The sequence below is a fragment of the Prinia subflava genome, chromosome 1 (assembly GCF_021018805.1).
Source record: "Prinia subflava isolate CZ2003 ecotype Zambia chromosome 1, Cam_Psub_1.2, whole genome shotgun sequence".
Taxonomy (NCBI): Eukaryota; Metazoa; Chordata; class Aves; order Passeriformes; family Cisticolidae; genus Prinia; species Prinia subflava.
Genome location: NC_086247.1, coordinates 38023053 through 38050931, shown reverse-complemented (window position 1 = coordinate 38050931; position 27879 = coordinate 38023053). Strand labels below are relative to the sequence as shown.

Genomic DNA, 27879 nt, shown 5'->3' with positions numbered 1-27879 from the left:
CAGATCCTGCCTCTCTTATCTACTTAAATTCATTATGCTAATAAAAATGTGTACTGCAGCAGAAGCAGCATGTTATGCTTAAAAAGTGCTCTCATTAGTGCTCTCTTTTGGCAGGTAGAAGTATAGGTGCCATAATTTATATGTTGATTTACTGTATTTAAAGTCTGTGGTGCATTGTAATTGACACTTATGCTCACAGCATGACTGGATGCCAAACCCTACAATTCTAAAATATAGCCCATCATATGTTAAGGACACGTGGAAAAAGTACACTGGAAAGAAATGAACAGCAGGGGAAGAACCCAACCTGCCCCCAGAAAAACAGCAAAAAAAAAAACCCAAAACCAAACAAACCCCAGCAAAATAATCCTCAACTATCTTACCCTGGAAGTAGAAAGTACTGAATACCAAAATGACAAATTGCTTATTCCTACTCTTACCTACTGTTGTAAGAAGGTTTTCTTTCTAAACTTATTCTGTCTTGTTAAATGCAAACTATCTCAACATTGTCTGTTACTTGTAGCCCTTCAAAAGGATCAGGGCTTCTGGAATAAACACCTAAAATCTGATGTGCTACTCTTTTTTTTTTAAAAAGAGGGCACTTCCTTATTGGGTAGTAACATACACAGCTAAAATATCAGATTGATGAATAAGTTAATCATTGGTAATACTTTTAAGTGTAAATAAACACATTTACACAGCAGTCACATAACATTCCCCTTTGTAAGGGCCCATAGTGGTTAGATACATGTTCAGAGTAAGGTTGCAAAAACAGTGAAAAGTCCCACATGCAGTCATGTATATGTATACAAGGACAAACTAACACACTTTTTTCTTCATTCTTGCTCCAAAGTCCTGGAACCCATTAGCCCATTCTTTCCCTTGCCAATTCTCTCTGGAGGAGGGGGCAATTGCATTGAAATTCTCTCACTGAAAGGATAGCGGAGCAAAGTTAAATACATGTTTATTTGGAGACCCTGCAGGCTCCTATTTTTAATTGGGAAATACTAATTCCATACTATATTGCCACACCGTGATGTGCAAGCAATTCCCAGCAATGCTACAGAATCATCTTGTCCACCCTCTGAAGGGCATCTTCAAAGATGCAAATCACCATGAAGGCAATGCTACCAGATAAATCACTATTTCCAATAAGGATCAAGCATTTAAAGCACGGTTACGAACATTTAAAACAAAATAAACATTACAGATATGTTGTGGTTTTTCATTCCTGCCTAACTGAAGCATCCCTTTTTTTTTGCTAGTTCTATAAATGTATATTTACCATTGTGAGCTGCAACTGCTTCACTTCCTTTCTGCTTGTAGCCAAATATGATGTCAATCCATTCATGAAGATGTTCTGACACATACGGACTTTCTAAAGCCTCTTGGCTCTTCTGAAGAAAGTCATCAGGACCTGACAAGAGAAAGGTTAATTAAAGGAGAGAATATCCCATTCAGTATTGGTATCTATGTCTCTCCCTCCTCATTCTTCAAAAGCCAATCAAACACTCCACACCAACCCCCATTTTCTTATAAAAACTAAAAGCACCTATGAAATATATCAGTGTTTTAAAGAAAGAGTTCATTTAGAAAAAAATCAGAGTGGACATTTTTTGAGGAAGAACCACAATTCCAGCAATCTTTATTTAATTAATAATACAAGAAGTTTGACTATTATTACCTGATGCCCAAGGTGGAAGCTCTACATCTTCAACCATCTTTCCACCTTGCCTTTTTCCCAAGTCCAACTTCAAACTGTTTACTAGAAAACTAGAATCATTTTCATAAAATTCTGGAATCAACTGGAATTTAAAAACAAACAAAAAACCCCAAGTTTTGATATTAGCTTAGTTTTGATCACTTAAACAAATCATTCAGTGGAAAGAAAGTTATTAAAGTTCATATGTCAAGGGCTAAAGATGGGCAGATTTTCCAGGTTTTCCCTGCAAGACAGTTCTCTGAACTAAATTGGTAAATTCAGTGGCACACATTTTAAACAGGTAATGTGTGACATATAAATCCATAATATCTATGAGTATCTTCAGAACTCTCATGGCATAGCTACCTTCTCATTTTAAGACAATGAGTAAGAGTCAAGACTAAAATCTAGAATAAAACTAAAATTATGACAGAAGTTTCAGAGGTTAAGTCAATTATTTAAATACCACCATATCTAACCATTAACTGTAGACTATCGTTTTTAAAGCATCACTGTATTAAATAATGTTTCTTTGATAAAGAAGTTTAAAGAAGTATTTGTTATGTGACAGGTTATTATTCTCAACATATTCTACAAGTTAGGGTTTCTCAAGGCTCAAAAACTCAAGGCACTACTACAGTTTAACTCTGGATGTGGTGTTGCAATACAGCCAAATCCTTACAAGATTCCAGCAGACAATACACAAAATTGTCTTTTCAGCCTTAATCCACATTCTGGTAATTCCCATTCATTTCCATTAACATTCACAATGATACTTCTGTGACACTAAAAGCCAGAAAGCAGGTACAGATGAGCAAACACAGAGCTGATACAGGGTTAATATAGAGTTAAAAAAGGATTCATAAAATGCTGTCATCAGCCTTACAAAAAAACCAAAAACCAAACCCACACAACTGAAAAGGACAAATAACAACAAAAAACAACCTAACACACTCCAACCAAACACTTTCAAATCAACAGTAGATGAGAAAGCTAAGCCCAGATGAGAAGATTTGAATAATTTTCCAGCCATTTACCTCTTTGAAATCTGTTGCACCATCCAAACAGTTTTTCCAGGTTTCTGCAATGCTAGGTAAGACAAATCAATCACACATTTGTTAAAAAAAATTTTTAAGGCTTTGCACTCCCAATTGATGCATATTTGAAAACAAAACCAGCCTAGACAAAATGTAAACAAACCTGTTGAACATTCTGTCAGCGTGATCAAACTTTCCATTCTGCAGACAGAGCATGTATTCTGGAGCTAAGGAGAAAGAAAAATAGCATCAGCTTGCTCCAAACCTTGTCTGCTTTGGAGGTAACTGTCTGCTCAGAGAGCATCTAAAGGTGTCTTACCAACTCGAACGAGATAAAACAAAACATAACCCGGAGAAGAATAATGGCTTCCATACATGAACTTGGGATCTGGCATTTCCTGATAACGTGTCTGCAACATAGGGAGAAGAAAGAAATGTCTGTTTCAAATCAGCACTCCTGCTTTCCCCTCGATACTGAACACGTACATACAGTTTCTTTTCTTTTTGACACAGATTAGGACCACCCACCCTCAATTTTTCTTCTAATGACAAAAACCCCTCATAAGTTAAACCCCTATCCATGCAGCTTTAACCAGAGCAGTAAATCAATATGGCAAAATAGTTGTCATAACTGATCATCCAGAACTACAAGATTTTCAGTGTTTTTTCCTCTCACTTTAACACACAACTGCAGTGACTCAAATTCAAAGAAGTACAAATGCTTCCTTTCTGTCTTTCACATCAAGTTTAATGACAGAATGGAACATACTGGAATCAACTGGAAGATTCCTTCCTATCTGAAGCTCCTATAAATTACTCTAAAACTCATCATAATATAAGCAGAATGACTTTTACTGCAGTAAGCATGAAGCCAATAGCAGTTTGAGAGAAGTCAGATCTTAGAAGGAAGACTTTATTTACTGTTACTGTAAACACAATATTGTTCATATTCTTGCCTTCCACAATCTTAGGAAGCTATATAATTTTGAAATATTTTAAAACTTTTTATCAATATAATGGAGTTATTCTGGCAATATTTTTTCTAATGTTCCATAAACTATTTTGGAATAATTAAGTTTCCATAGAAGACAATAATTTGACACAAATAATTAAAACCCCAGCAACTGAGGACCTTCTAGGTCTCTAAGTATGTATTTGACAGCTTATGAAAGGAAAGCCTGCCTACCTTGAGAAAGAGAAAGACTCGGTGCACTATTATAAGCATAGAGAATTTTCAAGTTAGTGCTCTGACATCCATGGGTTCAAATTTCCTCCTTTTGAAGTACTCTCCCTCAAATTCAGTATTTTTCTTAAATGGAAATCCTTAAGATTTTTTACCACTTTTTCTTATTTCTTTCAAACATGTGTTTTACATTACACATTTAAATCCATGGGTTTTGAAGTGTCATAAAGCCATGTATGTTTCTAGCATATCAGAGCCACCATATATATATATTAAATGGATTTCAGGATATTATTTTAAAGGTAAGGCAAAACTTTTAAAAGTATATACCTATGAAAAAGCAGTAAGATGGAGGAAATGAATTCAAATAATTTTAAATTAGTACTGACAAAACCAGTTCTGATGAAATTAAGCTGGAAAATAAATGTGGAATGGTTATAGGTACGTTTGCTTCTGACAAAGTTTATAGTTTAACTTTTGATACAATAATTCATAAGACATAATTCCCAAAGCTTGCTGGACAAAGCTCCTTTTATTGCCAATATGTACAAGGCCAAAAATGTTCAGCATATAAATGCCAAGATATACGTACCACAAGTCTATCCAGCCTTTCCTTATTCAGGGCACCAACTGGTTTACTAAGGTCACGAAATGTTTCAGGCTTTGTCAGATCTTAAAAAAAAAAAAAAAACAAAACAAACCAAATGCTTGGTTATAGACTCCAAGCATTCTACTAGACTTTAAAGTACTCTAAGCAATATTTTAAAAAACCAAGAAAACCCCCAACCTATCCAATCAGCAACAAAGCAAATGAAAGCCAACACAGAACTCCCCCAGTAATTTTCTCCCTCCCTACTAACTGCAATTTCGTAATGTCTTACTGTTAATGGCTGCTCACTTTTCTTCCAAGTACATATAATCTCATACCTCTTGCTTAAGAGCTAATAGTTGATATATGGGACAGTTATTACAAGTAGTATCACACAGTCAAGGTCCTGCTACTCAAGGCACAAAAGCAGCTGGTATCTTCTTCCTACTCATTAACCATTCTGTCAGGCTACAGTTAAGTCCCACCATACAATCAGACTGAAGTGTTTGAGCAGGTGTTGATGAATAGCTCAAGATTCCCCCACTCTGCTTCTCGCAGAGGGACACAATCTTCAAAAGGACAAAATCCCAACACAAACTGCACTTCATGACCCTTAATCAAGGAACTTCTTTAGGCACAAGCCTTGTCAGCCTCTTGCATTCAATCTGCAATGCTAAGAATTACAGAACACCTGGATTCTACATATTTCAGTGCATCCAACTTGTTCCAAAAAAAAAAAAGTCATGTAATTGGTTCTTTTTCATTTATAAGAATGACAGAAAGTCTTTGAATACTCAGTACTGCTGATCTGCAAAGCAACCAAGCAGATGTTTGGTACATACTCTGTATCTGAGGAGTGCAATATGTAACAGGAAAAGGTGAGGTATTTTGTTCCCTAAGCTAAAGGGGAGGGGTAAATGCACAAGAAAACATCCAAGACCACTAATGCCAGGTTCATTCTGATGTAACATGAAGTTTATGAATTGTAAAAGCCCCCTCTCCACATTTCAGGCTGGTCATGATGCACTAACCTGCTTTTCTATACACACATACCTAACACTGAACTAGAGTAGTCTGCTATGATCCAAGGAAATACAGGATACTGGGAGAGGTCATTGCAGCTTCTGTCAGCCAGATTGTTGAGATGGAGAAGATACTGGTAATTTGATATATGTCCTCGCTGCCACTGCAACATGTAACTTTCAGCTGTGTGCTCTGCAATATGATTTTCTAAAATAAAATAAAGTATAACATTAAAAGTTGGGAGGTTTGGAGTTTGGCCCCAAATTATACTGTGATTAACATAATGCAGGATACTACAACATATTTAAGGGCCCAGTTTCTTAATACAACAACTCAGAATTAATTGGCAACTTCATGTTTCCATAGCTACCATACTTCATACATGTTTTTAATACCTCTGCAAACGGCTCTAAATTGCACTTGGCCCAAAAAAGAAATCATAAGAAAGTGCTGAAATGAAACACAGTAAGAACAGATGAATATTTATGTGGAAGGGAAAAATATTTGCAGACCATGAACAACTTTCTCAGCAATCTGGCAACCTTTAAGATTTCAAATTTCTAGAAGCAGTTCTGCTACAATGAAGAAAAAACTAAATTTATTTTTCTACTGCAATCAAGGGCGCCCACTATCAGTAACTTGTGGAAAGAAGTCATTTATGTACAGGAACAGGATTTAACTTCAGATCCACTGAAACAGAGAGCAGAGAAAAAGAAAACTTGACCCACACTCAAGAAAGTAGGAATTATGCACCTGGAGTTCTCTTTGAAGTATAGGCAGGAGCTCAAGAAATTTCAAATGCACTACTCTCTGCTTATTGGCTGTAATGTTAAGGTATGCAGCTGGAAAACTGGGTTATTTATTTATTTTTAAACTTTCTTCCATTGATTCAGTATACAGCACCTGGCCAAGTGCCTGAAATAGTAGGATTGAAGGACTGCAACCATGGCATGACAGCAAGAAAGAAACTTGGATTAGATCATAGCAGGCCTCTATTTTAGCTCAGCATAGGGTAGAAAGACATATTCCAACCTTTCCTTCACTTTAGTACTTCAAATTCTACAAGTAGAAAGTGTTAGCACCTTCAAAGAGAGGCTCTTCTGCTGCCAGAGAGATACTGAGGTGTTACAAAAACTTTTAAGGAATGGGCTCACTTTTTTTTTTTTATTTTTAGGCTCCAACATCATCAGAATTTTCATTTACACCTTGAAATTTCACCTTAGAAAATTATTCAGAAAAAGTCTGAAGCAGGGTAAGAGCATGCAGCTATTTCAATAACAGAGAAAATGATGTCAGAATCTATTTCCACTTCAAAGAAAAATCTAGAAGACTAAAACAACTCTAAAGGAAAGTTATGATTCCTTCATGACCTTTCCATTTTTATTTCTGAAGCAGGAGGGAAATGTCAAGTGATATTTAGGTGAATTCATTAAAACAGAATTAGAGTCCTGGTACCGTAACAAAATATAACAGAATTTACATAAACATTTTCAATATTGGCAGTAAATACGAGTTTCAATGTTTCAAATTACAGAAAAACACAGCCTTTTTCTCCTTTTATTTCTAGAACATACACATTTTAGGAAGTTTCTGTTTACAATCTGCAAAAATATAACCATCACTTTCTAGGAATCAATGCATACAAGATTTAATAGAAATGAGAAATCAAATGTTTCAAAACAACAATTTTCATCAACCACTCCTAAGACTGAGGAAACTTCAGGTATTTATGTGTGCACTGGAAATCCACCTATTACAGGAAGTTTCCTAATAGGGTCTTAACTGAGGACTTGGGGGATCCACACACAAGCTAGTTTACATCTTTCAGCAAAACACAATTTAAGTGAGTGGATCTTATTTATCCCTTGCTTTGAAGATAGTGTTTTGTGGCTTTGTTTGTTTCATTTGTTTAATTTTTTTTGAAGGGGAGGAAAGGGGGCTGTTAAATGACAGTGTATACCAAATTGCAAATCAAAAAAATTAGTTTTGCCTCAATAATGCCACCTCAGCTTTCATACTCAGCACTTCAAACACAATCAAATTGGTGCCATTTCACAACATTCATTCTGATCTTTGCTTATTTCTATTAAAAATTGTTACAGCTTATATATCTGTTTATTTTTCTCATTCTTCCCACACATCAACAGAGCAAAATCCAGATAAATTTCCCTTCACAAGGTACTACACACTATATTAATAAATAAATACTGCAAACCTATATATGTTGCAATAAGGAAATAGACTTCATCTCGATCCTGATAGTTGTAGAATTTCAAGTAGATGTCAGAACACAGATCATTTTCTGTACAAAATACTTCAAGTCCCTGGAAAGTTAAAGGGGGGAGGAAAACAAATGAGAGCAATTATTGACAAGCTGTAGTACTTGCATTTTTTAACAGAAAGTTCCAGTTATTAATATCTAAGACTTATGGCTCTATATTGGGTAGCAGTTTTACCCACAACGTCTAACATACTAAATTTTCTATTTCCAATCATAACACCATTCAGTTTACACTGAGCCTGGCTCTGTCTGGATTGATTAAGCCTAGCTAATAGACATTTACTTAGGCAAAAAGTATATTTGGTTTAAATGCTTTCTGAGACAAAAAAACTTCTACAAGATTAATATTTCAGTGCTAAAGCTTAAAGCACACAAGTGAGGTTTCATTGCAGAACTCTTGTCATTCCTCAGTCATGTACAGTGGGACCCATCACTCTACATTAGTCTCAATATGAAGCAGTGACCAAACTTCCTCCATGAATCAATCCAGAGAAAATACACCATGAGAGAGAAATACATTCTATCCCATGAGAGGTGCTTGAGATAAATACAATGAATTGCTCCCTAACAGTACTCCCTTTTCCCTTCCCCTATGCTAACTGCTTATGGGAAGTTTTTCATCCTTGTCAGAATTCACTCTATTTTCATCTTTTTGACAATGTAAGAAAAGAAAACACTTAAAAAACCAGAGAGGCTCATTGAGTATTGTTCACTACTTAATATAAAGTTTTTAAGAACACATGAGTTCCACCTAACAATGCAGACTGTTTCAGCTGGTCCCTTTAAGAAGCCATATATAGAGCAAGACAATAAAATAAAATAAGTACTTGAGCTTACCAGTGGCATCAGCCCATGTCTTCTTTTGTAGATGCGCCGCACATTTTGCAGTGTTATTTGTACTACTGGTTTCTGTGGGGGATGAGGGAGGGGTAAGAAAAGATGGACACATTCTAGTAGGTTTATATTCTTCTACCTTACCCTCCTCAGACAATCTGAAGTTTTTCTCAACTACAGATACTAGCAATATCAAAACAACATCCATCTATGTCATTTTAGCAGTGGAATAGTGATGCTAAGCAGTTATGTTAAAGAGGAAGCTTGCCTTTGCTGCTAGTTTTTGCCTGACTAGCAGAGCAGTTTAGGAGCAAGTAAGCAGCAGTGTTTTATGGTCGAGCCTGTCGCCAGCAGCGATGCCATGCACCACAGCAGCAGCACACAAGCTGTATTAAAGGGAAGCCATTGGGCTGCTGGGCAAACTGTGCCAAGGGTTCCACCTGGCGGGTGGAACCAGAATGGCACCGTTATCCCACTGAAACACCTTCCCCTTGCCTGGACTTACTTCCAGCATGTCAGAATCATAGAATAATTCAGGTAAGAAGGGACCTTAAAAAGGCTATCTAGTCTAACCCTACTGCAAAGAGCAGGGTCACCTTTAACTGGACCAGGGTACTCTGAGTGTGGTCCTACCTAACCTTGAGTATTTCCAGCAATAGGGCATCCATCACCTCTCTGGGCAACCTGTATCAGTGTTTTACCACCCTCATGGTAAAAAAACCCAACTTTTTTTCCGTGTATAGTTGCAATCTAGCCTGTTCTAGTTTGAAACTATTACCCTTGACCTACAGCAAAAGGTTCTGATAAAAAGTCTGTCCCCCAAATTCCTCCTCCTTTGTCAAACATGCTTTTCCCAATTCTGTTTTCCATTATCTGTACTAGCTCCAAACATTCCTTCCTCTTGCCACAGACATGATCTCTCTAACTCAATATTCCTTTCACAGTACTCAGAGCTTTCTCTTTATTTTTCCTGAGTCTGAATCTCCAGACTCCACTGAATCTTCTGCTTGTCTTTCCCTTGTCCTTAGGGTACTCAAATTAGGCAGATTCCTTTCTCTCCCCAGGGGATACCAGCGGATGAGAGCACTAGAGGTATGCTCCAGTCCTCAGCCCTGAACTCCTTCCAGTGGAGGGAACTGGCAGTCCAGCATTGGGATTAAAGGATGGGTCTAGCTTGGCACTTCATGCCTGGCCAGACTGTGCTCCAGCAGCCTGCAGGGCCAGTCACACCCAGCTAGAGCAGCACCAAGGCTGCTGATGCACACTCACATGCTGACAAGCAAATTGGAAAAGAAGATAATCCGAAAATTAAAGTTTTCTGGTGATCGTGCAACTGCCATGTCCATACTAAAGGTATTTCACAGAATCATGGCTAAATCAGTGGCCTGCTAAGACCATCACTACTGTTTCCATGACAAGTTCCAAAGCAGTAATCCATCTACAACACACACTCAGTTTTCCTCCAGAGAAAGAAATTATCAGTTTAATAGGAAACCTAGCTAAGAGCTCCCAAAGTAAACTACATGTAAAGTTCTCACTAATTTAGAACAACAACAGACTAAGATTGAGAAATTTATCTCAAAAAAATTGAAAAGTTACAAATACTGATCTTCAAATATTAATAGAGAATGAGCAAAGGACATTTTGTGCTTTGTCAGTAGGAGGTAAACTTTAAGCAAGTTAGCATAGAATGAAGCCTCAGAGGAAGAGATACACTGAAGGCAGCAGAGCAGCAGAGATCAAAGGAAAACTAATGGCCTTCTAAATATAACTGAAAACAGTATTCTTGGAAATGTGCTCTATGTGCACTTTAGAGAAAAAGTACAGAATATTAAAACTGTCCACTAGCAGGGCAGCGTGCTGACATTGTATGCAAGACCAGCTACGAGGCACTTACAGGATATCCATTAAGAGGCTGGAAGTACAAGTTAGCATCAGTAACGCACACATGCCCTGGATTAGTCACCAGTGGCGTCACCATTTCTGCTTTACATTCCATATGCAGCGTTTCAGAAATGCTTTGAAATCTACAAGTGAAGAAAAGGAGTAAGTTTACCTCCAGTTCTTACTTTGGTAGAGGCACCCTTAAATTATTTAGAAAGGTTTCAGTTAGCTTATAGCCTTGGGACGTCATAATGGGAACTTCATTAAGTCTGTTTTACACAGGAATAAAGTTCTTTCTTGGGACCTCTGCTTTAATAGGCACTCCAGAAAGGAACACTGCTACATTCTGCTCCAGTCTCAGAGAAGTAAGTCAGTTGACTTTTCTGTAACTATAGTTTTATTTGGCATATACTGACGCCCACTTGCAACAAATTCACAGATAAATGAAATGTTTTGGAGACAAAGTAACACATTCATCTTCACAACACAGAACTTCCCAGTCTCCATTCCAGATGCTTCAGAATACAAAGAAGCTACCTCTCTAAATTACAGAACTTAGACTAACTCAACCAGCCACCTAATTATCACTGCAGTAGACTAATCAACCAAGACGGTAATGAATTCCCAGTAAAAAGTGATTAGAAAAGTACCTGTTTTTATCAAATGAAGTTCTAGCCAAGCGTGATTGCAATATAGCAGTTATCTAATGTGGAAGGAAAGAAAAATTCATATGGTCTCTGATTCAAATGCAATGAGAACTTAATTACTAAACAGTGGTATCACAACTCCATTATTAAACAGGGATATTTGAAATAATCAGATGCTCACCATGGCAGCTTGATCTCCCATCTTATCTAGACAAGAAGCCCTGTAAAGCTAAACAACGAGCTTTAAGTGAAATAGCACAGAGACATCCCATACAGCTCAAAAGTCAACAGAAACAGGAGGGGCTTTAGCATTCTTGCTGAGGGCATACTGAAAGATCTGTTAGTATTTCTTTTTAAAGTAGGACATATCTGCTCATGGCTATTGCCATGTTACTACTTTGTCTCCATAGTACCACACCCTGCATACTAAAAGCTAATATGGATCACTTACAGCAGCTGTCAGAACTAGCTGCTCTGCTCAAGTCTACCTTTTAAAAATAGATATTCCAAGGTTTTTACCTTGAGAACAGATAAAACTCCACACTAAATATCAGAAGATGCTGTGATGAACTATGTAGGGATATCAAATAACCACATACCTGATGTAGAGTTTGAACAACATCTCCTACTTTCCCAGCAACATCCAGTTGGAAGAAGTGTTCTGTTCTACCCTAAAATTAAAAGTACATTTACTAGGAATGAATTTCAAATAGAACTCAGTGGGGGAAAAAAAAATCAAACTAAACTAAACTATAAACCCCTAAATAACAAAACTCTAAAACCTGGTAAAACTATGCTATTAAAGATTGTGTTTTATCTCAAAGGTTCCAAAAGCAGATGTAAAACCTGACCTTTTTTCTTTACAAAGAAAAAAATATCTTCCCTGTGGAAAGCTCTCTGTGCAGTATTTTGTCTGTTTAATGCATTGCAGCACAATAGCTTTGCAGTGAGTAAGTTAATGTAGAGCAAACATCAGTAAACGTAGAAGTAGTACCTATTCTGCCTATTTTAACATCTATTTTAAACACATGCAAACATAGAACTAGCAAATGGCATGTTGCATTTTTAAGAGCTACTGTATTTCTCAGAGAAGAAAGACACCAGCCCATCAAATCTTTAAAGACTAGGCTAAAGAAGTTAGCCATTGTCATCTACATCAGTAGTTTTGAGCTGAAAAGATCCCAAATCCAATCACAGCCTATTTTGACTAGGCATTTACAAAAGCCTCATTAACACATCACCCAGCATATGTGGCACACTCATTTTTCCTCTACAGCATTTTCCCAGCTTACTTAAGTGTCATAATATAGCAGACATTCCTGGTTTTAACTTAAGTATGTTAGAAGTATGGGTATGGATCAACTGGTACTAACTTCACACACAACTCATATTTAGCAAAAGTTGTTGGATCTTTTCATGACCCCTGAATCTAGAATAAAACTGTATCAACATGTTTCTGTAGCATTTTGTGATTTCTCAGGCTAGAAAAAACAACCAAGTGTTCAGTAAGGCTACAGCAAGACACTGGTCAGCAGTTATAACTGGATTAATTTTAAACTGAAGGAAAGAAGATGTGAAAATCTAGATGATCTTCAGCGTAATGTATGTGATCTGAGCTGAACTGACAGCAATGCAAGAGGAAAGCATGCTTCAAAAAGCAAATGGAACTGGATTATAGGGAGACATGAAATTCAGTAGCAATTTAGATAAAAGCCCTGCAACATTTCACCTAGAGCATAGTTTTCCCTCAACAGGAAAAAACACAGCTCTCAGAAATCCTAGTGAATGGCCTGCAAGTACTGCTTACAGCCAACAATGTGACAGTTTTGGTGAGCAGTTGTCTTCATAGCTCTCCAGCCATATTCAAAGACAACAGCTCAGTACTTTGTAATTGATCTGAAACAATCAAATAAAGACGTGGAAGATATAATGTATTACTCAATTACAGTACTCAGTGGCATATATGGAACTGGCAACAATTCAAGTAGAAGATATTTAGTGGCAACAGAAAAAAAATCAGAAAAGATTGAAGGTGAACTACATTTCATGTTTTAAAATGCAGCAACATAGCTTCACTTTAGCAAAGTAAATTGTGATGGTTAACTGTCAGAAATGTTTTAGCTGTGGATGAATCATAACTTAGGAGAAAATGAAGTGAAAAGCTTTCCAAACAACCCTTCTGACTTTTTTCTTTTTCATTGTGTTGGCAATGGGATAAGGTATTTGTCTGATACTTAATAAATCATGCACATGGCTGCAATCCAGATCATGGAAGGACTAGAAGATAAAATAGGTTCAACACATAAAGAATTACCAGAATTAAAAAAAAAAAAACAAACAAAAAACCAAAAAAACAAAACAAACCACAAACAAACAAAAAACCCCCACAAACAAACAAAAAAACACCCAAAGAAAAACAAACAAACAAACAAAAACTACAAAGAAAAAACCTTTAAAGTCCTAGTTCACAGATAGATCTTATCACAAATCCAACCCAAAGCACTTGTTGAGAGAACAGAGATCCTCTCTTGCCTCTTTGCTATTCACTACGGCAATACAAATTTATGGAATCCATCAGTCTTGAAGTTTCTTACTTAAACAAATACATTGAGAAATGTAATTCTGTCTTTTTCAATTCTTGGGCAAAATAGGAATTAACTCTGTAAAATAAAAGTTTTGCATTTGTGTCTTAACTAATCTCACAATTTCAGCAAAGAACCCTTACTTGTATACCCTGAAGCCTCCAGGCTCAGAATTGGAGCAGACTGACCTCATGAGCAGAAAGCAACCAGGAGTAAGCTCCAGTTTCTACTGTGAGCAGCCTTTTTTGCCATTTCTTTGAACTGAGAAGCACTCAGCTGGGAAATATCAATTAGCAATCTCTCCTCTCAGGTCTGAGCAGAACTGAGGAGAATCCACTTAGCCAGGATGCAGCATCCACTGTACACGAGCAGTCAGCTGACAGCTCTGAGTGTTGAGCCCATAGAGCTGCACATCAAGGTAAATGGCAAGAGTCAAGTTTGCAGCATGTCCCCCAAGAAGTATCAGAAAGCCATTCAAACATGGTTTTTCAATATGCAATTACTTTTTTTTTTAAGTTCATTGCCATATTTCTCAAAGGATAATTATCTTACTCTTTCAGAAATGTGAACATAAATCCTTACAAAACTCCAGTTTGCTAAGAGCAGTGCAAAGACAGATACTTACTCTTACTGTTTTATAGGGTGCAATAACATTTCTTTCTTTAATGAGAAAAACCTGAAAGAGTAACAGACATTACAGATTCACACTTTAAAAATAATAAAATTAATCAGAAGTAATGGTAAATACAAACCTAAGAACACTGTTTAGGCAAGCAAAACACTGGGTTGTAGTATCCTGCTTTAACTACCCCAGATAAACTGCAGAAAAACAATGAGCTTTTATATGAGCTAACTGCAAGGAGAGCAAGAGTGCAATTTAGTTCAGAGGCTTACTTATACAGTTGATTAGTGGGCTTTTATCCTAATCATATGACCTTCAAGGAGTTGCAATACTAAAGCAAATACACACAGCTACATTCAGTGGGGCAGATCCTCCCCCTCTTTTAGTGGCTCAAGGTTCTGCCCAAACAGGAATTACTCCAGACTGGCAACGCACAACATACACTGTGCAAACATTCTCAAGTGAATGCCTTTCTTCTGCTGCAAAATGCTTTGCTTTCAGCCCCAACTGCAATGAACACCAGATTTCCTTCCTCATCTGATACCATTCTTTTGAACAGTTTTATTTCTCTGGTGCTAGCCTCATCTCTGAGAATATCTTTCCAAAACCCACATAAAACTACTCTCCTTCTTCAGAATATTCCCACAACTCCTATAAAAAGATCTGGCTGCTAGCACACTAATTTGCACGCTGTGCTTTACTATCCACCATCTCAAAAGCAACAAGCCAGAAATAAGTTGTGGTTTTGCTGTTTGTAGAGAAGGCTCAAACTGGCTAAATCTCAGGCCTAAGCTCAGGACTGGTTCTCAACTAAACAAAACACACTAGACTGCTGTCCTGGGGTGACAACTGCATAACCTACTGTGCTCTGCTCCTGGCCCAAGAGACTTGGTTGATCACAGGTCCTTTCCCAGTGCCTCAGTTTCCTTCCTATCTGCAGTTCTACACTCCAAGGCATCCTGGCAGCAGCCCCAAAGCAAGGGCAAGTACTAAACTTGCAAGAAGAGATGAGGATGATACTCTCTATGCAGAATCCTTCTGGCTGCTACATTCAGCCTTCCCCTTTCCCACCAGCTGACAACAGAGCCAACCTTCACCACATGACTGCTCTAAGAAACATCCAGCTAGAATAAAGTAAGTGGGAGGCTTAGAAGCCCGTAAGTGGGCACTTTCTAAGTGCTACATTAAAAACCAGTATTTTTAGAGTTATTAGTGTCTTTCACCTGACATCAGCATGGACAGACCTGAATCAGGACATGGGAGAATAACAATGAGAAACCTGCTTCACATTCATTGCTCTTCTGCAGGGTAACTAGTAAAGCAGACACAATGGTTTGGGTTTTTTCACTTGTAAGCTGAGCAAAAACCTAAGCATACTGTATTCATTTCCTATTTTGGAGGATTTTCCCCAATTTTATCTCAAAAAATTACTCAAATAATCTTAAATTATGACTCCCATTTACTATATTTTAAAGCCATTAGTTCTATGTTGTCTGTTACATAAAGAACAGCTGCTTATCCAGCTATGTAATTTTTTTTTCTGAGCTTAATAGACAAAGATGTTTAAGTTGTTCCAAGTATTCCCTATGTGTGGTTTCCTACAAGACCAAAATTCTACTTTAAAAATCATATTTTTAATTAGATCATGATCCATCATAATTACAACTAGTGACCCCTTGACACTTGGAAAACCATATGCCTCTTATACAAAATATCAGCATTTATGATGTCACACAAGTATTTCAGAACATTTCCTCAGAGGTAGGAAGATGACTGGTAAGCTACAAATGGGAAGAGCAGGGGATGCTGACCACACTTGCCACCTTGAGACTTAGCTCCTCTTTCCTACAAGGTATTTCTTATAATCACTTGTTCTTCAGAACATAGAGTAACAACGTATGATGGAAGCATTGCCTGGAGCAGTTAGAAATACTTTTTTTAAAATCACTCAGTACACAAGAAAATCTGCCAACACAAGAAATAGATTACACAGTATTTTTCACAGAAGCAGTTTCAAAATGAAATTAAATATACTGATTACTTCAACACAAACCACAAACTTCTCTGGCATAGACAATATTAAATGCTTGAGTTTGTTTTTGGCTGCAGGAGCATGTAACTGAGCAAGGCTATCAATTTGGGGCATTGATAATGACAGATTTTAGAAATATACACGAATATTTAAATTGTATTTCCCGCCTCAACGCTGTTCTATCCTGCAAGGAACATGTGAGCATTTTTTTTTTTTAAATTACAGCTTTGGAACACCTACCAAAAGCATTTTATCAGAATTTAAAGTACACCCCCTTGATTAACACTAAGAAAGAATACATCCACAATCACAGCTACTGACTGAAACCTAAAGACAATATTTTAGAACAACTTCTGAAAACTATTTGGTGAACACACAGCACAGAGTTTTCACAAAGCTGAACCGCAGGGACCGAGATAGCTTTGCCATTACACCATCCTGCAGAAAGTAGATGAAAGCAGTTTAACAAGACTAAACTAAAGATGATTAAAAACAAGTTTTATTACAGTCTGTTCTCCTTTTGCATTCAAATCTAAGGTTTCCCTAAGCTCCATTATAAAATGCATAGGGCAAAAAGTTCAGTTTATTGAATTAATGACTTAATGAAGTCATTAACAATTTGCAATTTCCAGCATCAACAGTTTCATATTAATGCTAAGTTTTTGACACTACTTAGTTTTGTTTTCAGTGAACTTCCCACTCCTGGGCTACTTTGAGGAAAAAATACCATTAAGGAACATAAGCTTGCTCATTTATGTAACCTCACCCATTTATACATCAAGAATCTATTATGTGCAGGTCTTACCTGGCTACACACAACAGAAATCCCTCCAGATGGATTCCTAAAATGTAAATAAGATACTTGAAATGATGAGCATTTGGGCTTTAAAGGGAGTTAAATACATACAGTATCCCAAATTTACCTACCGTGTGAAAGGGTTATTTGCTTCATTATCTTCTGGGGCTTTTATACTAATGCAATCCCTCAATGGTATCTGCAGCAAATAAAATAAAAAATAAAATAAAAATAAAAATACACAATCTTTCTTAGAAGCTTTTTAAAGAGAATCTTTAGTTACCAAGAAATTTAAGTTTGCACTGCTTACCTTAATAATGGGCTGGATATTGTCATCTGGTTCAAAAATAATTGACTTTGAGCAGATTTTTAGGGAGCCTCTGAATTTTCTAAAAGGAACAATAAAAAAAAAGTTGTGCATGCATTCAAAATACATGAGCCTAGAATGACTCCAGTAAATTGAGGTATGTAAAAGTTTTGTACCTTTCATCTTTGCAATCTTTATTTATAATATGATTAGCTGTGTGCTGTTCAAAGTAATACTCTTCCAGGTTAAGAAGAAGCAGTGAAAACCTATAAATAAAAAAAAATCTTTTATTCTAAGAGAAAACACCGTAAGAGTTAGTACTCTCAATAAAACATATTGAGTTTTTGGAAAGCTTTCACTAATCTCTTTGATGCACCCCACACCCCAATAATGAATTAATTTAGCTTTTTAAAACAACAAAAATTGTGTACATGTGAAGAAGATCAATTGATGCTCTTCCAACACATACAAGGTTAGATATTGATTCTGACATCTTAGGCGGAAACTATTCTAATATAGCCGGGCTTTCTGCTTTAGCCCTGATCAGGGTATGCCAGGCAAAATATGCAATGACACAAAAAGGAAGGGCAGGAACTAATCACTTAGAATAGATGGAATTAGCTTGTTTTGAAGCCAAGCCAAATTACACTGATCTAAAATTTTAAGTGAAAAAACACTGGCCCAGATTTTACAACACAACTGAGTCACTAGACGGATGCCCTCTGAGGAAGCATTACCTTCCTCACAAACCACATTTTGTACTTCCTCTGTACCTCTGTTCAACCCCTAGGAAGCCTGTTCATGGACTAATGTGATTAACAACAAACCTCAACAACAACAAAACAAAAATAGGAAACTGAAGTCTTTGAAAGTATTTAATTGCAGGATCATAGTAAGGCCAGTGCTGGTACCAAGTAAATGCAAATAGACTAGATTAGGGAGAACATGAAAATGCTTTCGCTACCAACATAAATAAAATTGTTGCAAGTGATTAAGACTCAACAACTTTCTAACAGGGTGAATACTCGGTCACTGAGTGTTTCAGCTGTAGAGAATGCCAGTGGATACTGGCACAGCAGGAGAAGCAAAAACAATTTCAGCTGGAAGTACAACTTGTTTGTGTGCAGCACTGATCTGCACAAGTACTTAGTATTTATTTACACCCACATTTTGAGCTTTTTGTACTTTGCTCATGATGTGCTTCACTAGAAATGCCTGTGAAAACACTAATAAATACCAAATGTCCCCAGAGCAGTATTCAAACAGCAGTAAATATGGCAATTCACAAAATGAACTGAGTGAATCGAACAGCCTGTTCATTAAAAAAAGCATATTTCACAATGGAAAAAATAGTGCTATTGAAAATGCATCTTGTGGAACTTAAAGATTGTGTTGTGGTTGTTCTCTTAAACAGAACATAATACTAAAGGCTCTACTGCAACTACAAGTAACCACGGGTCCATATACTCAAAACTGCTTGTGTTTCCAAGATACTTTGTCCTACTGCTCTGCTGCTTTTTCAAAATGGCCTTATCTTTACTTTTCTCTCTTGAAAACAGGTTTTTTATTATCCCATTGTGCTGGTTTTAGCTTGTTTCTTTGCACTATCTACTATGGGGCTCTGTTTTGGATTTGTGCTGAAAACTGTTGGTAATTCAGATTTAAGCACTGAGTGTGCTTAAACAGTCAAGGCCTTTTTCAGCTTCTCACCCCACTCCACCAGCGGGGAGGCTGGAGATGCACAAGGAGTTGGGAGAGGACACAGGCAGGAAGCTGATCCCAGCTGACCCAAGGGCTATTCTGTGCCATATGGAATTATAGTCACAATATGAAACATAGTAGCTTCCATGCAGTTACCATTATACCCCTCTTCTCAACATATCCTCCAGCTGAATTCAGCTAGGACAAACTTAAAATCTCTGACTTTGCAAACTCACATCTTGCAAGTTTTATCACATTTTTAAAGCTTCTTAATAAAGCTATATTAGGATGTATAAAGAGCAATTCACCAGTAAAACGCTCTTCTTCCTAGTATGTATAAGCAATACACATTCAATTTATTATCCATAAGCCATTTATTATTATTTAAATAATAATAATAAAGAAATCAAGAACAAACAGATTTGTTAGAAAAAAAAAAAACTATTCTCTTTCATCAGGAAACAGGCACTATTGACATAGGGAACATGAGCTTCAGAGAAATGGCATTTATGGTCCCTACAATTATTTTTTTCCAAGAAAACTATAATGCCTGTTCAACAGAATTAATTTCTGGAATTCTTCATCCTTGGGCTCTCACCTTTGTCTCCACGTATTCTTTTAACAAACTCCTCACATTTTTATATTCTTTCCAAATTCACCTGTTGACGGCACTGGTATTTACTAGATTTTTAAAGTTTTTGGTAAATGCAGGCATCCCTCATGTATTCAAGACAAGTCATGGTTTTATATCAAAATACTGGCTGTTAGTCACAGTAACTATATATGCTCAACATAAGCCAAAATACATAAACCAAGAGAGTTCTATTTGAAATTTTTCATTATAACTACCTCTAAGAAACTATTGTATCTTTGTACTTGTCACTTTATAAATCAATTCACCTTCCCAAAACCAGAAGCTGAGGGCAAGAATTTGAGGTATTCTTTCCCTGGCATAACACTCACTGCTGCTGAACCAGATGACTTAATGAAGAAAAAAAATTAAAAAAGCAAAGATAAGCACAAAAACTCAAGATAAACTCTTTATACAGGTTAAACAGATACTGTGGGGAACTGTAGGTTCACTCCTTTTTAAGCACCGTGTTTGCTAGCAGCATCCAGTTTATCCTTTTGCTATTCTCTCTGTGTTTTTTCCACATGAGTACTCATTCTCCAGGCTTACAGAGACAGGGTCACTGTCGAGCTTCTTGCTAGAGACCAGAAACCTCCTGTGCAATGATCTCCTGCTCACTGACCTCAGCTCTTCTGTCTGGAAAATGGGTTGTATTGCTGTGATCGAAGTTGTTAAAGCATTTTTCCTCAAACACTGTCCATCATGTAGGCTAAGTGCATTTTCCATATTTATCTTGCCCCCTCCACCCAGAGCCTTCCATGTAGTTCTGAAGCCTCTTCCTATCATTTCTATGCTTGATGATAGTCTACTTGCAAGTCCATTTACTCTAACTGCATTTTCCTTTATTTTCAGGCTGCAACGAGTCACTTCTGCAGGCAAACAGAGCCCAGATATCAAGTCTCCACAAATAAAAGCACAGGTCTTTATTTCTCTCAAGCGTCCACTGCAATTGGGGCAAACTTATTGCCTGTCCCAAGACTATGTCACCAAAACTGCCCCTTTTAAAATTAATATGATACAGTAAGTGAAAGCAAAATTTTCGGACTTGCATCTCACTACTGGCAAATCTAGACCAGTTCAAGTTACTGCTAACAATGAACTCTGAAGATTATGATGCATGATCTCTGGAATAACCTTCTGGAATTTCTCAACTTACCTCAATCTTTACTGCTCAAATATTTAAATTTCATTTGCCTGTGTTAATGATCCATAGAGCTGTCAAAGAAAAGTCAAGTTTCATCACATGTTACTAGAGTACAGTCAGTACTTTTTATCTTCACAGAAGAAGTATCTTTCACGTAAATAAACAGAGCTACTGATAGTTACTGTATCAACAAGGTCCCTCTTGAGAACCATCACTGCACATGATGATACTCCAGGCTTGCCAGGAGGTTTAACAAGTATCTACAGAGAGCAAGGGTACAGATCAGTCTCTGGCATGTTCCGTAAGTAGGTAAACAGTGTTGTGAAGGCTTGAAAAAAATAGGACATAAATCATAAAAGCTATAAAAGTAGAGCAATGGGGATCTTCAGTATGCAATTAAGCAGTTAGGCCTTGAGCTGACTGCCTTCCAAAGAGCTAAAGGAGGTATCCCAAAGACACTTGTGATATCAAGATGACCGGCATACCAAATTTATATACTACCAACTGCTATGTGGTCCTACAACAAGAATGTGTATGCATGTTTAGCATAGATTTAAAACAGTAATTTAATTCTGCACATGACAGGAAGACTTAAAAAATAAATCAAAAAGTAACAGTAGGCAGAGAATGCATGAGATATCCTGTATAAGAAACTGGTTAAACTTGTAAGAGTTGAAAATTATATTTTGGTTTCCAGCCACTGAGCACCTGTACTGTTCCCAGTGCTGTGTAATTAACAGCACACACTAAGCCTATGATTTTATCATACTGCTCTGGAATAGCAGCCTGGATCAAAAAAAATCAATGTCAAGACAAGTAACAATAAGTAAGTCTGTCCCCAGTCTGCCCTTCCTTACCTTCAAGTCTGATCCCAAGACATAAAAACCCCTCAATCTAAGCAGTTAGTCATGCTTTGGTATCTAAAATGAAAAAGGCTTTGATTTTTTTCCACTTTTAAATTATAAGCAAGAACCAGCATCTAAAAAAGCACAACCAAACAACAAACCAACAAACAAAGCCCACTTCTGGTTCTTACATATCTGTAGGAGATCCCTTCAGCTTCTATTAAACACTTTTGCCTGGTGCTCTAAAACTTTGTACTCCTGTAATAAACACTTATCACAAAGCTGTTTCTCAGGCAAACAGAAAAGTATCAAGTTTGAGACATTTTTCTTATTACCAGCAAGTGGTTAAATTTGATCCATTTTCAAAATTAATAGCCCAATTGTTACTTGAAACTTCCCAAGTATAAAACATTAATGAGTGTTTATTAAAAATCTACTTAGGGAAAGGTAATGCTACAGCTTGGAAATATCTGTTGCCACAAAATCCCTTGAAATCCAGCAATAAAACTCCCACCTTAAAGCTTATTACAGGACATTTTTATGCTTGCGTCCTAATAAAGACAGGTCTATGCTCACAAATGTTGTGGTCACAATGCTATTTAATGGTTTGCAACACAGTGATGAAGTTAGTAAGCCACAAGTATGTCTTCAGGGATCATTGATCATTTTTTTCTCATACAACGAACTTGACACACTAGGCTATCCAAAAAGAAACCCCAATACAATATTCTGAAAATGACAAAGAGACAAATTAGACAAGATTTTCAAAAAAGTTCAAACCCCATGGAAGTAGCTATAAGAGTTGAGAGTCTGCAAGATGTTCAATGTGTTATATTATAGCCTCTTAACAGTCCAGTCTTTATCCTCAATGACCAACAGCAAACAAACCTTTAGAGAACTTCCTAGATGACTGTATTTTCTTATTACGTGTAATATTTGAAAAATGGAATTTGAAGGAAAAAAAAAAGCAGTTTCAGTACGTTTCCTGGTCCCATACACTTGTGATGCCTTAAAAACTACTTCCAGTTGTGGAGACCAGCCAATTTTGAGTTTAAAAGTTATCACATTAGCAGACATGCCATAATGTAAGCTTCTATTCAGAGCTGTGCAGTTTCCCTAGGATAGTTTTTTCCATATACTTGGAAGGGTACATGGAATACCATAACAGTACCATGTGAAGGAGTGGGGAATAACGTGGCCAGGAACAAGACTTTACCCTTTGGAACACAGCAAACCCACACAGCAGCTCTGCTGTCAAGAAGAGATGCAGGAAAAGAGGCAGTTTCACTTTCCAAGGTAAATAAATTGGGAGCCACCACGGTCATTACAGCAAAGCCTTGAGCTTTAAGTGGGTGGAAAGGCATTTACACTGTTGCATCTCAGGTTTAACCCAAGTTCTGCATTCAAAAATCAACAGCAGCAGCTTGGAGAGAGAAGAACATGCTAGATAAGGGAATATCATTTATTATAACAAGTCACACAGCTGGAAAAACCAACACCACCAACTTAAATAACACAAGGAGTTTCCCAGATCCAAAATGGAAAGATTTTCAGCTTAGTTGTGCCTGTCTGTCTGAGGGTATATGTTGGGGGAGCAGAAGCTGCAGTAATGGATGATCTGGACAGCGTAGGCACACACATCTCTACATCCCCCAGATAACTTTAATGAAGGCTTGAAGACCTTTTGTGTTGGAACACCTTCAATCCCCACACTGTGTTAAAAGTATACAGAACCTGGTGGAGGTAAAGAGTTAATCTTTTAATAGTCTATGAGGAGCTGTTTGAGCTTAAAGGTAAGCACCTACACTTAAGGGAAGAGGTAAATTAAAGCATGCCAACCTAATTTTGCTTGAAGACCTATTTCAAATTCCTGTCTTTGTATAGTCCCAGAAAGATGATATTAAGAATAACCAAAAAATTCATATGCCTGTCAGTTGGAAGGTATTTTCTTGTGAAGGGACTCAATATTCCTTCGAGAAGCAGCTCCAGTTAGAAAAAAGAAAAAAGTAACCATCTTGCCAAGAAAAACAGAACTCACTTCCTTTTTCAAAGTTACCATATAATTGCCACTCAGAAAAGGTCTGAGGAATATGAGTCAAGAACACACCCAAGACACATAAGAAAACTTGGCACGAAGTATCAAGGAAATACTTGCAAAACTTCACCTGTATGATGGCATTCCCAGTACAAAAGGTTTGGGAACCCAAGGCACCCAAACATTCCTAGCATTGCTCTGAGCCAAGAAGCCAATTACCTTTTACAAACTACAACCTAAGGTTTATAAATCCTGCCAAGATGCTACAAAATATCCTCCAGAGAAAAGTGTGTTACATCAGGTTTGGTCTGTTTGAGAATTTTACTGTTACTTTGCTTGATGTGCATATCCCTCCATACTTCAGTTTGAAAAAGACTCAGACATCCAACTACATCTGGGGGAAAAAAAAAAAAAAGGAAAATAAAACAAGTCCACAGTTTATTTTATATACCAATTTCACCTACCAGCTGAAGCAATGGACTTATTCAAACTGGACACAGGAATGACCATGCAGGGATCAGTGCCTTGACAAAATCCTGTTTATTCCACCCAGAAAAGCTACCCATTGATCCTGCTTTAAATTCATAATCTGTGACTGAAGTTTTACTATTTTCATCCTTTCATCAGAAAAGCACATGCTGGAAATCTACTTGAACACAAGGGTTTCAAGTGGCTGATCCAACACACCTTGCACAATCACTTGACCTGAAACTGAAGTACAGTCCTGATAACAGAAGGAAATTGTCAGGGATGAAAAAGCAAGGCAGCTCAATCTAGCAACAGCACACAGCTACACAAAACCAACTCTAAAACTAAACCTCCTCCCAACAAGAACAAATTATCTATAGGCTGTAGGACTCATTTGCTGATGTTTGGATAAAAGCCTTCATCATGCATATTTTGTCTCAAGAAAGTAAGATAAGGCTACACATAAAATATATATACATATATAAATCCAATGCCAAATCAACCATCACCAAAGATCCATCTGCAGCACCTACATGCTGCCAGTAGGTTGCTTCATGTGAGTGGTTTCCAGCAGAAGAGATGAACCCCTCACACAGGAAGCCAAGCAGGGTGCAAGACAAACCAGCAGCACTGTACACAGCGCTCCGGTATCAAGTGTTTACACTTGCCTGCATTTGGGCACACTGCCAGCAGAAGTGAGAAATCAATTTATAAAGAAAGCACCGACCTGAGCCAAACACCACATCATCTAGTCTGATGTTTTGTAACTGAAATTGTTTGTAAGAAAGGACTGCTGTTCATGAAGAATGAATATTTTAGGGATTAAATAAACTGTCCTGCACACAGGACATTTCAGCATTTTCTTGTTTTCTGCTAGAAGATGGCATATAGTCAGAAAAGATGGTTTATGTAACTAGATATTAAAATGGACTAATTAGTTAAGAAGAAATTTTTTTTTCAGATCACTTAAAACTAATCCTTCCCTGCAAAGCAACTGCATAAGAAGATTAACTTCTTACTTACCAAGTTTCACAGTACTCTTAACTGGAACTTTTATAGCCTAAAGTTTTGTGGAAAGCAATGTACAAGTAACAAAACCCCCTCAAAATAACAACAAACCGCAAACCAAAACACACATCAAATGCAGTTGCCACAAAATTTTAAAAAGTCCTGGTCATTTCACTAGGAAATACCTACACCAAGGATACAAAGATCATGCAAAGCTCTCAAGCAGAAGTTGGTGCCTCTAACAGCTACCCAGCACCTAGGTAAAAAAAATTCTCAGACCCTGTCCCTTCAATTAAGTCACAGCAAACTGGTTTATTGCTGTTTTAAGGTAGAACTATAAGGACAAGACACAACAAAAAAACAGTGTTTCTGATCTGCTATTTCTAAGGTCAAAATATTTTAAATCCCTTAGATACTTTTAAGATTTCCTAATTGAGAAAAGCACAGGAAAAGAGAGAGGGGGAGTGGCCTGATATAGGGTACAAACCACATAAATTTAGTTGGATTTTATATTATTATCATTTGTTAGGCAAGGGGAAGAAACAAGAGAAATGGGTTTGCAGATATAGGAAAAGCAGCCAGTGCAAATGAGAACAGGACTGATCTTTCATGGAGTGCTCAAATTACAAGCTCAAATAATAAGACCCTGATATGTTTTCAAGTATGAGCAAAGAAAAAAGTTCTCATCAATAACTGTAGATCAGTAATGCTGACACTGATATGCTGAGTTTGTCCTCGAAGCTTTTTGGAAGAGATTTAGATCCCACTTGGGTTCTTTGGGACAAGTCTGATTTTTGGCCTTTTTCCTCAGTTTTCAAAAAAAAAATACTATTTATGTTAAATCCATAACACAGCTCACACAGACATTTTAGTGCTTTTCCTACAATTAAGAAGCTTTACTTTAAAATACTTTACAAATAAAAATATTTCTCATTTCCTTCTACACAGGTAGTTTGTCCTTTCTCCCTGCAGTCCCTTACACACAACTGAGACCACAGCAATAAGCAACAACCCCCAAAGAAACAAGACATACAAGAAGACAAAACGTGATTCAGAACACATCTGTACTTCAAAAAAACCCCATCCACTCCAGAGGATGTGGTAGCTTCATGGCTGTGCAGCTATGAATCAGAATTTATATGGACAGAGTGAGTCCAGCTCTTCATCATGTGGTTTTCTCATCAACAATAAACAGTGCTGTGCAACCAGCAGAGACCTGCAGCAGGAATTTGCACAGGACCAGCCTGCTGTTTCCTTGGTTCCTGCAGCAGGAGAGAACTGGGGACCCCTCATCCCCCCAGAGAAGCTGGTGTCCCTCTGCTGTGTGACCCATGTCAACCTACTGCTCTCACAGAGATTTCTTATGTAGAAATACTATGCTTGCAAAAGATTTTGAAACTTTTTGACAAGATAGATACAGCTAAGCCAGGCAAAAGAAAGTGGGACACCACCTAAAAATAAGAGAGTAAATTCAGGATACACTCAAGCATGTGTGATAAGCCTCTGTCGTACGTTCAGAAACAAAACAAAGATTACAGTCAGCAAGCAGGAATAGGCTAATTGAATTTAACACTTTAAAGAGACAACACAGAGTCTGTAATTTAAGGGCTGACAGTACTCTGACTATAGTGTTCAAGGGGGAAAAAAAGGAAAAAAAAAAATCAACAAACTACAGTGAAGCACAGCTCCATGCCACAAGCACAACTGAGAACAAACTAGCATACAAAAATCTACACGACGTTATTTTTCATGCTGTTTATGCAAGGCAAGCAGCATTCCTGCTTTCCCAGGCCCTTTCGCCACCCTTTTCAGCCTTAACTCAGGGGAACCATCAGGCACCGGATCTCATCTGTACCAGCAGCGAGGCCAGCGCAGTGCCCGGGCTCCCCTCCCGGCGCTGCGCCGCCGCCTCTCCGGAGGCCCCGCGGCTCCGCCGGGCCCTGCGAGGGGCCGGGGCCGAGCGGGGGCGGCCGGGCCCGGCGGGGCAGCGCCGCTCACCTCTCCTTGGAGTACAGCTCCCGCTCCAGCCGCCGCCTGCGGATGAAAGCCATGGAGCCGCCCGGCCGAGCTGCGGTGCCGCCGCCACAGCAGGCCGGACCGGGCCAGGCCGCGCCTCAGGGAGGCGGGGAGAGCGGGCCGGCCGCGGCCGCAGCCGGGCTGGCGAGCCCGGCCCGCCCCGTTTGTACCGCCGGAGAGGCAGGGGAAGTGGCCCAGGGAAAGGGCCAGGGGGGCCGGGGAAATGGAGTCGGTCCGCAGCGAGGGCTCTGCGCCCTCGCCTGGGCTGCGCTGTCTCTGCGGCCCTGTGGGGCCTCCGCGGCGCACACGGAGCGAGGCTCACGCTGTATTGCATTGCGAAACCGCTTCGTTACGTGGATTAAAATAAAGGTTTTAAATGTAGTGCCACTGCAGTGAGATCATTGTGCCCGTAATGAGTGTGACAGAAGCTGTCCGGGCAGGAGGTGTGTTCGAAGCCTAGAATCACAGAATGTGCGGATTTGGAAGGGATCCATCAGGATTATCCCGCTGCC

General features: G+C 38.1%; 1 protein-coding gene across 2 annotated transcripts in view; it reads right to left on the bottom strand.

Annotated features, from left to right (window-relative positions):
• The window catches only part of NSMAF (neutral sphingomyelinase activation associated factor), a 38999-nt gene extending 11384 nt beyond the window's left edge, over positions 1-27615 (bottom strand). Inside the window, exons 1-19 of one of the 2 annotated variants that reach the window (XM_063393648.1) lie at positions 27350-27613; positions 17696-17785; positions 17523-17601; positions 17344-17411; positions 17222-17258; positions 14388-14438; positions 11780-11851; positions 11362-11409; positions 11184-11236; positions 10547-10676; positions 8653-8724; positions 7750-7858; positions 5565-5741; positions 4515-4594; positions 3059-3149; positions 2903-2966; positions 2740-2791; positions 1685-1805; positions 1286-1417 (exon numbers count right to left, since the gene is read on the bottom strand). In XM_063393648.1, coding sequence (XP_063249718.1) covers positions 1286-1417; positions 1685-1805; positions 2740-2791; positions 2903-2966; positions 3059-3149; positions 4515-4594; positions 5565-5741; positions 7750-7858; positions 8653-8724; positions 10547-10676; positions 11184-11236; positions 11362-11409; positions 11780-11851; positions 14388-14438; positions 17222-17258; positions 17344-17411; positions 17523-17601; positions 17696-17785; positions 27350-27402 — 1579 coding nt within the window. In that variant the 5' untranslated portion in view covers positions 27403-27613. Of the gene's footprint in view, positions 1-1285; positions 1418-1684; positions 1806-2739; positions 2792-2902; positions 2967-3058; positions 3150-4514; positions 4595-5564; positions 5742-7749; positions 7859-8652; positions 8725-10546; positions 10677-11183; positions 11237-11361; positions 11410-11779; positions 11852-14387; positions 14439-17221; positions 17259-17343; positions 17412-17522; positions 17602-17695; positions 17786-27349 lie in introns of both variants that reach the window. The other variant, XM_063393658.1, reaches the window with a different exon arrangement.
• Positions 27616-27879: the final 264 nt, after the last annotated feature.